Raw genomic sequence first — 13,776 nt, forward strand, 5'->3', positions numbered from 1 at the left:
CATACGGGTGGCCTCTTTTTTCAAAAAATTAAAATTTGAAATTTTGGGCTCAAATATTAGAGATTTTTCAACCTTCAAAGATATATGTTGTCTATATCAGACCTCCTTTCTTTTTGATACTTAACATTGTTCCTAAATCTTAGCCGTTAAGGCTGTTCTGAAAATATTTTTTTTTCGAAAAAATTCGAAAAAAATTCTTAAAATTCAAAAATCCCTTAATTCCTGAGGATTTTGGAAAAAAGTTTTTACATGAACATGTGTATATTATATGAAGTATATTGATAAGGTAAAAATCAAATTTTATTGCATATTCATCGAGAAAATAAACTAACGAATCCCTCAAAATTGAGAGGGTAATTCTCCTCCTCTCAAATAAACGTACATACGGGGGCACCCTTAAATATCAACAAAAAATGATTTTATCTCTACAATTGTTTTATACAATGTGTTTAATGTCAAATATAGATAAGTAAATCATGTTTAATGATAGATTGAAATCGAGAGGACGTTGAACACCACAAAATTTTTCATTTTAGTCCTTAGCAAACATAAATTTCAAGATGTGAGTCAGGGTCTAGAATTTTGAGGATAAAATCTTGAATTTTTTTGATGATTATCAACAAGCATTTCTTTTTACTTTTTGTCTGAAATGTTAAATAAAGTTTTATGTTAAACAATGTGATGATATGAATTTACTAAGATTCTTCAATCAAAGTTTTGCCACTGCATGTCTCCCAGAATGACAAAATATTTTGCAATTACAAGAAGATTGCAAAACTTTGACCGACAAGAGTGTGTTATGCACTCTTGTCGGTCGCAATGTCTCATTCTGGGAGACATTGCCACTGCATGTCTCCCAGAATGATAGAAAGTTCCGCATTCATAACTTGCTCAATAAGTATTTGAATATTGAAGATGCATCATTTCTTATACAGGCTATTGCTGCAGAGAATGATTCAATGGATTTCTTATACAAAATCATCAAAAGGAATTACTGGATAAGAAGTTTCTATGTTTCTCATAGATATTTTCACACTGCAATATGAAGAGCAGTCATTCAAACTATTTGATCTCTCAGGTTTGATTAGAGAGAGTCTTGTTTTTCCAGAATTGAAATCAATATCAGATACAATTAAGAAGGGACTATGATAGGTATCCGGAATATAAATTATTGGAAGGGATGAAATCAAATCTAAAACAAATGAAGAACTCCTACATTGTCCACAAAACTCGTATAAAAAAGATATAATTCAAAAATTTGGCAAGTTATCATTGGAAGAGTCATATCTTTTGTACATTTTGACCCAATTTGGAAGCATATACCTTGGTATGCCACAGTTATATCTGTATATTGTATGTCTAAGTATATGCGTCCAAATTGGTTCAAATTGCAAATTCAATTTGTATCCCAGCATTTTTCCACCAGAACTGGTCACTTACCAAAAAACTATGTTCAATATATATATATAAATCTATGTTCATTTTAAGATCATTCATTTTCGTTGAAGGTATGAAAAACGGTTTTGATAGGTTTGGTCGAGCCTTTTTAGAAAATATGCAAAACGACGCTGGTGAAATCGTAGATATGCTTATCCCACGTAAGTGCATGGCTACAGATAGATTAATTCCACCACACGATCATGCATCTGTTCAAATCCAAATCGCCAAAGTTAATGATGATGGACTCCCAACTGGCGAATTCGAGACAGTCGTCTTCTCCGGATATGTTCGCGCTCTCGGTGAATCTGACTACGCTCTTAACCGTATCGCCACAGAGAAGGGCCTTCTCACAGGTGTCTATCGCTCTGATGTCCACAAGGCATAATAAACATCTAGCATTTACATATAAAAATCTAGAATTTTTCGACGAAAATCATTTTTTATTTAGAATCTAAAGACAAAGTTTTCCATTTACAGCAAAATTTTCTACATTTTCTCTCAAATTGTTTTACGGTGGTTACATGTATTTAATTTTGGATATTGAAGTACATATTGCTTTATTTCATCTTGTAATTTACAAGATAAACTCGATATATCGATGATAATCCATTAAAATTTGAAAATTATATTGAGAAAGAATATGGTTTTATCTATGTGAATATGAGCGCTAAATAAAATTAACTTTTAAAGGTTAGAAGTAATTAGTTCAAATATCAAACCAAAATTCGAGTCTAATAGCTATTAACTTCCCATATCAAGTAATAAAGTGCTTTGCAGAGTTAAATTACATAATATCGCGAATGAAGTTCTGGAGATAGGGTTATCTCGAAATTTTTCAATAAGATAGGGTGATTTTCCACTAAGCCATAAGGATCACACATTTGAGAGTTTTACATTGCAAATGTCAACTGTGTTAATTTATTGTATCATTCTTCAAGGTTATTTTTTTCATAACAACTCGGAAGTGATTTTTTTTTTGAATTTGAAGAAAAAAAAAATTCGATGTCGATTATCACAGTTGGTCTATGGATTGTAACTAGTATATTCTCATCAACATCTCTTATATTGTTATTAAAGCACTTAGGCCGTACACTCACATGCAAATACACTGTTTTTCTTTCAACATTTCATTTCTTGGCAACTTGGGGCTTTCTTCAGATCCTTGCATCTACAGGAAAAATCAAAAATGACAAAGCCGTTTCATTCCAGAAACGAATTTTGCTTGCATTTCTTGTTGTTGGCTCCATTGTTTTTATGAATTTCAATTTGGGGGCCAATTCCATAGGTTTTTATCAGATGTCAAAATTGGTTTGCGTTCCTTACATGGTTATGCATAAAATGCTCGTTAAACATCAAGTTTTTTCAACCTTCGAGTTAATTTCGCTTACAGTCTTAATTATTGGTGTTGCTCTCTTCTCTATTTCGGATATTGAAGTCAACCTCGTTGGTACAATCTTTGCTCTTGCAGCAATTCTTTGTACAGTTTATAACCAGATGTTTACCGAAGAATATCAGAAAGAGTACGGCATCAGCGGTAATGAACTTCAGTTATCCATTGCTCCAATCCAATTTGTCCTTGGATGCATTTCATCCGTTGGAATTGAAGCATTTGGCGAAAAAGGTTATTTACATCATCACTTTACCATGAAAGAAGTCATTCTCATGTTTTTAACATGTGTGTTTGCCGTTGGTGTCAATTTATCTACATTTAACTTGATTGGCACTACATCATCGATTACTTACCAAGTTGTCGGCCATTTCAAGACAATACTCCTTCTCGTCTTTGGCTACATCTTCTTCCCATCCAAATGGGGGTCAACTTTCCAAATGATCAAAGCATATACCGGAATTGTCATTGCTTTGTGCGGAGTTTTCATGTATTCTAAAGCTAAAATGGCACCAAAGAAACAAGATTCTGTTCCATTATTAGAAAACAAACAAGAACAAGTTTAATTTTGTTTTTTCCAATATATAGTTTGTTTTGTTTTATTCCTTTTTGTATTATGTGGTCTACCAATCGAAATTTATGTTTAACTTTCTCAATAAATCATAAAACTCAATAAAATTAAAATCAATTTTTTAGGGTTCACGGTCCGGCCAAGCGAAAGCTATCGTTAATGTTCAAAATTTATATGGCAAGGCCCATATCTATTTATATATTCTGATTTGATATCATATTTATATACTATTTTTAATATGATTTTTGGATTTCGTTAACCAGGAAGTTCCCAAAAAATCGATTCAAGGTGAAGACGATAACGATAATTCTCATTTTAGCATTCAATTTTTGAATAGTATTGAAAATGTACCGTGGACCCTTAAGGGTGTCCAAGGAGGATTACGGTTTCAATTCCATCGGTTTTTACCCAAAATAATATGGAATATCGAATATATACATTTTGTATAAATTATGATAAGATTTTGAAGACTAAATCCCCACTTTTTAAAATTTTTTATCCTCCGAGTGCAGGTCATGAAATTTTTGGGCCTTTTTTGGTCTTTCATATAGGAATTGTATATGATTTATACCAATAATCTATTCAAAAACTTCGAATGCTGGATTGCTTGTATCGATTAGCAGCTTGGAATGAGCCACTAGCTTATTTACAACAACAACATCATCAACAAAAAAAAATACAAACTATTTTAAGTCAAAAACCTGATGTTTTGATTGGTGGGGGAGGAAGAGTATTCCTCTTTTTAGCAAGTTCACTTTCAGCTATAGAAGCTTCTTCTGATTTTGGCTTTTTCACAACTTTTGTTTTTTTAATTATCTTTTTTATCTTTTTCTTTCGGGTTCCATCCATTGTCTGTGGAATGTTCGTAGTTGTAGTAAATGTATGTGCTGAATTATCATCAGAAGACAGATTCGATTTCTTAATTTTCCTTTTAATTATTTTCTTTTTTGTTTCTGTTGGATCAACAGTTTTAACAGTCATCTCTTCTGAATCCAGTGACTTCCTATCATCGGAAATTGTACTCAAAGTATCGTTTTTCCTTTCTTTTATTGAAGATAAATTTTTCGAAATTTCGGCAAATTCGAGGGGAACTTCCCCGTGATACAAAAAACCGTTTCCTACGGACATGAGGGCATCTTTGAGTTGCTCGAATTTGGCATGTCTCAATTTACGGATCTTTAGAAGCTCATTGAGGTCTGATTGCGGAAAATAAAATTTAAGATTTCTTTTTGTGATAATTTGGGTCGCTGCTTCGATAAATTCGGTGTAACTGGATGCTGATGATGGCCAGCAACCATCGCAATGCAAAGTTTTGAGGTTTTGCATTTTTAATAATGATTTTAACTGCGAAACTCCAAAATTTCCACATCTTGACCCATTGATATCTAAGTATTCGATGGATAGAGACTGTTGGACAGCCATAATGACAGATGCAGTGTATTTTCCGAGAAATGCGTTTTCATTTGAGGAAATTATTAACTTTTTGAGGGCTAAGGCACTGACAATGTACGTGCAGAGGTGCATTATAGGCTGTGGATCAGATTCGTGGAAACATCCTTGCATAGATAAAGTATGAATTTTTGGATTTCGCGAAAGGAACTCGAAAAACCTCATATGAACAGGGTTACTATCCCAAACAATCTCTCTTAACGATTTTATCTGGAAATTACTAATCTCCCGATAGAAATGAAGCCACTCATTCGTTGAAGTTTCACTTCTGGCCAAAGAAAGCTTCAAAGGACCATGGAAATATTTACAAATGTATTCAAAAAGTCCCAAAAAAGCGTTATTCGCAAAAGTTATCCCGTTTGCAACGAGATGAACTAAAGATGAAGGTAGTTTAGAGCAAGATTCGGCAGGAGACGATGTACAAGCATTCCCACTTATATCTAAGGTCCGAATATGTGTCCCTGTAAGTGCAGAAAGGATTTTTGGGACGTCTAAACCGCAATTTGTAATAGATAACACTGTTAAAGCATTTAACTTGGCAATAAGTGTTGATACTTTAACGGATGGGGTCGAATCTATACAAAGGAACTTTAATTGGTTGCCAACTGGCCCGGGAAGGAAGTAATTATAAAATATATTAACTGTATCGGGTTTTATAGCGTTTCTGAAGCATATTGACGGTATTGACTTGGTGGCAATGCAATTAGTGAGGCTTCTAATGGCAGGAGATGTAAAATGGGAGCCGTCAAATGTTAATCCTAAAATTTTTTGAGAATTCGTCTGAAGAGAATTGAGAAATTTGTCAAATTTAGGTGTTATCGATCCTTCTATTCTGTATGTGTCAATGGTAGCGTTTTTGGCTGCAAAATCAGCTAAATAAGCGAATGGATCAAAATTTTCAACAGAAAATACAATTAATGAAGTAATAAATGGGCACAAAGGAAGTACATCAAGGACAAGTGGAAATGCGTCTTGTATATTCTTAAATTCGCGAAATGAAATTTTAGTTTCTTGATAAGTGTAAATTCGCGTAATTCTGTCGATTGTATCGTCTACAGTTTCTATTTGCTGCATTTCTGCTCTGTTTCTGATCCTATATTGTATTGATGACAAATTTGGGTTTGATTGGAATTTTTTGAAGGGTTCCATTGATGGATGATGTAGCTCGAGATTAGTTAACATTGTGGATGCTATTTTTCTGAACTTTGATTTAAAATCTTCTTCACTTTCTGTCTGAAATGAAAAATTGGTTGTGTCGAATGTAAGAAATATACCTTTCTTGTTGAAATCTGCTTGGTTGAGCGTATTTATGTAAAATGTCTTAACAACTTTATGAAACAAGGAATAAATTAAAACTTTTCCTTCGTAAATCGCCAAAAATCGATCAGTTTGAGTTGATGATATTGCTGGCTCCTTTATTTGAATGAGAAGATCGGGCTCAACCTTGTCCTTCTTTAGGAGCCCTAGTAAAGTTTTCATCCAAATCTCAAACTTGGAATTTTACTTGTTTCATAAATGAACATTTAAATTCAAGTTTTGAATTGAGAGTAACTATTGGTGATATATTATGAAATGAAACTTCTTCATTGTCTAAAAAAATAATGAGATATTTCTTAATATCCATTTGATACTGCATATATAAGAAGCATTCCTCTTTCTTATGATAATTGCCATTTTGAATATTTCGAGTTTTATTTTTTAATAGGAGTTCTGCATACCTCACAATGAGATTTTTACATCTTTAGTGCAAATCAATCATGTATGGATCGTACTAATGCAAAGTATGTAAATGGTATTGTATGAAAAAGCCAAGTATTTGCTCGAAAAAAATTGAAAATTTTAAATTTTTATAAATATCGATTCATCAAAAAATATAATTTAGGATTAGTTTTGGCAAGATTTTTTGGAGCATATTTGAATAAGAGTATGAAAAGATAAGGATAGAAGGTGCTTTCGAAGCGATAATCATAGATATCTGATAAAAGCAGAAATGTATCCCAAAATCTACTGCAAAAGACAGCTGAAGAAAATGTTTGTAGAGTTGTTGTTTCAGGGGTTAGTGAAAATAAATTGTTAGCCATTTCATGAACTAAAGCTGAGTTTTGTTTAGCAATAGCTTTGAAAATAGCAAGGCTATCGACAGAGCTGACATATTTACCATGAGTATAACTTCGTCCACCTGGAAAATGTACCGTATATTCGAATCCTTCAAATACCATTTTTGTCATTTGAAAATAATAAAAATCAATAACCGTAATTTTGACTCAATTTGCTTGTTAAATTTTTATGGGAAAATTTTAACGTTCTCTCGAACTTCGTTCGAATGAAAGGTGACATCTCAATACTCTATGATTGCAAAGTTCCTGTTAAAGAATTACTCAAATGTGATCTTTCTGAATCTAATATTCCAAAAAACTGGTATAAAATTTTGGAAACGGCTCCAGATTTTTTGCAAGTTTTTCAACGAATGCCTAAAATTAAACTTGATCCATCTATTTATATGCAATGCATTAAAAGTCCAGATGATGACATATTCAAATTATTTTATCTCGACAATTTAATAGAAACAGATGACACAGAATTTTGGAATCAAGTTTCAATTGCAAGTGAAGGTGAAATACCAAAAATCACCGATAATAAATCTATTATTCTTTTGTTCGCTTATCACAAAAAATATCCTTCCTCAAACATTCACAATTTTTTGCAAAATAACTTTAATATTTTCAATACATTTCACCCAGATATTTGGCTTAAAAGATATGCTAGCTGCTTTAACGATCAAAAACTTGAGTTCTCATCAATTCAAGAGCACATTGTCAAATATGGACCGAATAACGAAGCTGAGTTAGGAGTTGATAAAAAGGTTATATCAACAATTTTGGAAATTATTGATGAAATTCCGCCAGTATATGTCAAAACCTTATTTGGCATATGCCCAATTGATTCATTTGAATCAATCTTGAAATATTCAAAATATCGGTTATATCCAAGCGACAGTTCTTGGTGCAATAATATTAAAACGCGAAAACAAATTGAAAAACTACTTGAACAATTTCAAGTAGTTCAGGACAATAAATTCAAAAATTTAATATTAGAAAACATTGATCGTAGGGGCGACTTAGAAGCTTTTATCGACGACAAATTTATTGAGATCGTTCAGAATTATTTCATACAAAATGTCAATGATTTTGCATCTTTCATGTATGTTGTAAACGAAAACGATAAAAACACTTTGACAGAAAAGTGACACTTTACATGGCAAAAAATAGAGCCTTACTTTTGAGATACTTGAGATTGAAACTGAATCTTATGAGGCGGTGATCTTGAATCACTACCTCATAAGGTTCAGTTTCATATAAAATTTGTTGCAATTTGTTATTCTTTTGCAATTATTTCTTATAAGATTTTACATCTTTTAGCGGGGAATGTTTGTTATCATGTATATATTATAAATATCTACACGATAACGAACATTCCTCGCTAAATTGCTGAGAAACTTTGAGGAAATGTCGAACAATTTCCTCAAAGTTTCTCAGATTTATATAGATCACTAGAGTCCCTAGGCACTGATTCTGGTTCAGTACCTAGGAGGCTCTAGTTCTCTAACGAACTGATAAAATGTTTTTAAATTTTTGGATATTGCTACCTGTGAAGCACTGACTTCAAGTCAGTACCTCACAGGTAGCAATTACATTGAAAGATGGGAGAAACTTTGTCCGAATGTTAAACTATTCGGACAAAGTTTCTCCCATTTGTAGTGGAGATGGAAGGCTTTGAGGAATATTGTATTAATATATACCCCAAAGCCTTCCATCTCCACTTGAAAGTGTCCAAACTTTGGGTTAATAGTTTGCAATTAACCCAAAGTTTGGACACTTTCTAGAAGGAATTGGAGGCTATGAGATACTGATGCAATGTCAGTAACTCATGGCTTCCAATTCCTTCCTAAAACTCATAAAAGTGGACATTACATGCATATAAAATTTGACATGTAAAGTCCACTTTTTGTGAGCGGGGATTTGACTCCGTCAAATCCCCTTTTTCGTTTACGAGATCAATACTCAGGAAACCAAAACTATTATTATCAATCTACTATTTTGGAAAAACAGATAGAATATGGTTTATAAGAGAATATAGGTCAGGATATAAGATTATGAAAATTGAAAAGTGAATTATCAAGATGTATTTATGAGTAAACTATATTGTTTTAAGCTATCTAAATCTGTTTTGATATAAAACGAAAAAGAAATGCTTTAAGTGTTCGGCCACTTAATCATTTTCCCACAAATCATTATGAACAGTGAGAAGATAGAAATTAATTTATCATGTGTAGATATTGCCACATTTAAGAAGCTTGAAAAGCTTATTAAAGAAAAACTTCCTGGTGTTATTTATAATAATATCGCAGATTATCAAACAAGTCCCAATCAATCAAAACTATTACAAGAGAATACTATTAAATCAATGATTGCAGCTTCCAAAAACCGTGCTCTAAGCTATCAAAGATCTCTGCAAATGAAAAAAATCAATGAACAAAGAAAAATACAAGATGGAACTGCAGACGAATTAGAACAAGAAGCAGAAAAGGCAGATCTTGAAACTCTCAATGACAATGAAGATGATTCTGATGATCAAGATGAAGATGAAACAAATGGTGATGAATCCTTGAGTTTAAGCGAAATATTATTAGATGATTATACCCCATTATTTAAGTACCCTCCGTTTGCAGATAAATTAACGTGTGTTATCATTAATAACATGTTATATAATTTAAATTTTCCAAACTCAAAGAGCCGACGATACTATGCGGAGACACTTCAATTTGCCTTTATGTTGTATTGCAACAACCCTCAGAATATTTGTTGGCAAGACAGAAACTTATGTTGCCATCAAAAGCAACTCTATTTCGAGTCTTTGGTAAAGATATTGCAGCATGGAAGGAACTTTTGCTTTCAAAATCATCTTCACTCCCAGTATTCCTCAGATTCAGGGAATTATATCCATATACAGATGAGGAATTACGTGAACAATGCCATTTTTGCATTGGAATAGATGCAATCACAGGCAAATTATGGAAGAAGTCCGGCCATGACGATCAAATCGAGGACTTATTTGCATTATATTTGATGCCATTAGATTGCAAAGGTCCATCAATATGTTTGCATATAATACAACATACAAATGGTCTTGCATCTGGAATTATGAGTGAAATCTTGGATTACATTGCTACAGTTCAGAAAACACTGAATGTTCCAGTTTTTACAACTGATGGTGACAAATCTTACGATTTTGTTTATCAGATATTCTTTCACCATTGGTACAGCCTAGTTACTGGCTTTGATGGATTAGTAGAAGTCCTTAAAAGTGCAAAATTCCAAGATCTTAAGATTATCTTCATCGCGGACGTCGTTCATATAGGCAAAAACCTCAGAACGTTATTAATTTTCCCCAATAAGTTAATCTTTTTGCAACCTTATGATCCAACGCTGCACGTCGATATTACAAAAATTAGATTATTTTCCAAACTTGGAGATGCAATTAACAACTGTGATAAGTCTACCACACTCAATGACAAATATCCTGTAACAATCTTTAACGTTCAAACCGTCAAGGATATGCTAGATAATAATTGCTACACTGAAGCAACTTGGCTCCTTCCACTTGCACTTTGGTTTGAGGGAGTCCGAAATACCATATTACCAGTTGAAGCAAGATTGTCAATGTTCAAACTTGCTTTTTTCATCTTGCATTTCTTTCTCAGATTGCAAGATGTGGTCGGAGTCACTGATAGACTTCCTAATATAGAGACACCAGATCATCGTCTCAAATTCAAAGGTTATCTTTTTGCCAGAAGAATGCATCTTCTGAAAATGGCGACATCTCTTCTCACTCTTTATGGATTTTTAGAGGAATTCCCGAATATAAATTTTCAACATCTCACAACCCTTCCGGTTGAACATTTATTTGCCTTATTCCGAAAATTTGCGCATTCAAAAAAAGAAGTTAAAGATTTGATGAGTGCGGGAGCGCATTTGGTAATGAACCAAACCTACCGTGAACAAAATTTTGATCGTCTTGTGTCAGAATGCAGACTTGATAATTCAGGAGCAAATATGGCAAATGTCGAGGAGATGCCAGAAGATATTAAGTCCCAATATATATTCACAGATGAAGATATTGCCAGTATTACGACCGATCTTATGTATTTAGTTGGTTGGCACGAAGATCAGGTATTTTCAGTTTGGGGAAGATTAATAAAATACAATCACACACAACCATTAAGTGTTTTTGAACCTTACAGCAAAGATTTTCCGCGTAATGGAGTGGAAATTTTAAGACAAAAACTGGATCAAATTATTGAAATAAAAGCTCCAGTTCCTTTTTCAGAAAATAGGGGCTATTGCCCATCTCAAGCATACGAAACACAGTTACAAAAAGTGCCGATGGCCAAAACACCTCTTTATGAGAATTTCAATGACATACTACAATTCGCAAACTCAAATTCCTCTTCTTCTACAGAAAACTCTACAACTACAGATTCTACATCTCAAGGAATTCAATCTCAAAATTCAAATTTTCCAAATGAAAATTTGGAAAATTCCCAAAATGCAGAATCAACTGATGATTTTCAATCATTAATAACGCCAATACAAGAAGATCATTTTCCTTCTGCCAACGAACTAAAACAAGGTTTGATATTGCCCATGATGTTTTAATTAGTCCGCCACCTGAGAATCAACATCCAGAAATTGATGAAGAAGAGACACAAAAAGCAATTTATCTATTACAAAACTTAGACTTTCCTAAGAAATAAAATTATTTAATTTATTCTTGTTTGTTTTTTAATTAAACATGTATATTTATTAACATTTCCTTTTTTAATACCTTTCCAACTTCTATTAGTAACAAACACATAACTAATTTGAAGATTTAGCGTTATGAAGAAGTATCCAAGTAATAACGTCAATAATGCATTTGCGATAGGATATAATTGCACCAAAGGTTAAAACTTGTATAAAGAATGAAAAATGAAATTTAATATAATTTTTTTTCGAAAAAAATCCATGCTTGGCTAGATTTTCATAGTTATTGAATATGCATTACTGACATCTTGTAAAAGATGCCGATCAAGGCTTTCAAGATTGCTAAATTTCTCGATTAAAATTTACATTTTTTTTTATTTGTGTTTAATTACATTTTACAGTTTGCAGACTTACATAAAATCCGCAACATAGTGGTTATTTAATATTTGCCCCACAGTATTGTAGTTTGAAATTTACGATAAGATTATAATTGATAAAGTAAGGTTTTGTCATTAATGCATCTTATAAACTTTCATTGATAAATATGGATAGATAAGTTCTGTGTTCAAAAGTAAGCATTTTTTAAAACGCGCAATTATATCAAGAACGACTATCATAAATTCATGAGTATCGATGATTTTCGTTTAGGATGGACTTAATCGGCTTGATTGATATACATATTTTAAAATGGCATAGCTTTGTGCATGTTATGTCAAGCATTGTGCCAAACCAATTTAAAATGAAACAAATTATTTTAAAGAAACTATATATGAACTATTCGAACACTTTATATTAATGTAGGGAGCTATAAATTTAAATATTCTAAAAATTTATTTATTTGTTAAGAGTTCGGAACAAATTTATTATTGAATATATAGGAAATCAAATAATTATGCATAATCGCATAAAAAATGCTGAAACAATGAAAAGAAAAAAATAGTTGCCCAATAGAAAAAGTCGAACCCATACCCCTACCCATTGAGTTATCCTCACTTTCAAGTTTCGATCGAAAAAAAGGTATTTAATCGCGTAACTCGCACCGTTTAGTCGTATTTCGAAGTTCTATATAGTATTAAAGATTAAGTTACATTATGTACAAAATAACTTTTTATTGTTATTTGATTTTGATAGCATTATTAGCTGAATATGAAAAATCTCGTAGAAATAATCATTTCATTCAGACATAAGTATTGGATTGTTTCCCAACAAGCATAATAACACACGTTTCATATTATAATTTATTTCATTTCTGTACAAAATTAAGATAACGATATCAAATAAAAAAAACTGTGGCCTTTTTTACTTCAAACTATCATGAAGTGTAACCAAATTGGGTGAGTATTCTTGCTATCAGTATGACATGAAAAAGTGAACGACAAAAATTGAAGATATTGTAGTTAACTCTGATTTTTTTAATTGCAAACACATCTATAATTTCTTTAAATATCATTTATTATATCAAAATCGAAAAATTCGTTTTTGGAAATCTTTGAATTTATGAGAAGTTCTACAAAGACACATACAAATATAGCGTTTGCAATAAAAAGGCTCTTTAATCTTCTTCATCCTTGCTCAGAAACTTCTACTGGTTACCTTACGGGTAACCTGCAAAGCTGAATCCAAGGCATCGGAAAAATAACGTATTTTCGTGAGACTACCTTTGAAAAATATAAGAAAACAATGTAATGATTCTGTGAATGAAGGCACCGTTTGTGAGTATCTCAGTAAAATATAGTGATCATGTGAATATGATTGATTTCAAACTAGCTTATGTTTTTTTAAAACATATTCTTCATTAATGTTCAATGATGCATCACATCATTTTTTTAAGGGTCCACGGTCCGGCCAAGCGAAGGCTATCGTTAATGTTCAAAATTTATATGGAAAGACCCATATCTATTTATAGATTCTGATTTGATATCATATTTGTATACTATTTTTAATATAATTTTTGAATTTCGTTAACCAAGAAGCTCCAAAAAATCGATTCAAGTTGAAGACGATAACGATAATTCTCATTTTGAGTAGGTGCCAAAAGTGCTTACTCTTAAACAACCGTCGGATTTCCGGGTGAAATCGTGACACACTTTCGTCTTTCGTAGGCAGTGGTGGTTGTTACAAAAGGT

At 32.3% G+C, this 13,776-nt stretch overlaps 3 protein-coding genes across 3 annotated transcripts, besides 4 other annotated features; 2 read left to right on the plus strand and 1 right to left on the minus strand.

The window, feature by feature from the left end:
* Positions 1-396: part of a mobile genetic element that runs on past the window's edge.
* Positions 397-1,510: 1,114 nt separating this feature from the next.
* TVAGG3_0135200 (Chain V 40s Ribosomal Protein S21) lies at positions 1,511-1,825 on the plus strand (the record flags this gene model as incomplete). Its single annotated transcript, XM_051224085.1, has 1 exon — positions 1,511-1,825. The coding sequence occupies one exon, from the start codon at positions 1,511-1,513 to the stop codon at positions 1,823-1,825; it is 315 nt and encodes a 104-aa protein (XP_051109071.1).
* A 617-nt stretch (positions 1,826-2,442) lies between these two features.
* On the plus strand, positions 2,443-3,393 carry TVAGG3_0135210 (carbohydrate transport; the record flags this gene model as incomplete). The annotated part of the gene is made up of 1 exon (XM_001298900.1): positions 2,443-3,393. The coding sequence occupies one exon, from the start codon at positions 2,443-2,445 to the stop codon at positions 3,391-3,393; it is 951 nt and encodes a 316-aa protein (XP_001298901.1).
* Positions 3,394-3,522: 129 nt separating this feature from the next.
* Positions 3,523-3,757: a mobile genetic element.
* A 334-nt stretch (positions 3,758-4,091) lies between these two features.
* TVAGG3_0135230 (uncharacterized protein) lies at positions 4,092-6,326 on the minus strand (the record flags this gene model as incomplete). Its single annotated transcript, XM_001298901.1, has 1 exon — positions 4,092-6,326. The coding sequence occupies one exon, from the start codon at positions 6,324-6,326 to the stop codon at positions 4,092-4,094; it is 2,235 nt and encodes a 744-aa protein (XP_001298902.1).
* A 1,724-nt stretch (positions 6,327-8,050) lies between these two features.
* Positions 8,051-8,901: a mobile genetic element.
* Positions 8,902-13,480: 4,579 nt separating this feature from the next.
* Positions 13,481-13,672: a mobile genetic element.
* Positions 13,673-13,776: the final 104 nt, after the last annotated feature.

This window comes from Trichomonas vaginalis, chromosome IV (assembly GCF_026262505.1).
Source record: "Trichomonas vaginalis G3 chromosome IV, whole genome shotgun sequence".
Lineage (NCBI taxonomy): Eukaryota > Parabasalia > Trichomonadida > Trichomonadidae > Trichomonas > Trichomonas vaginalis.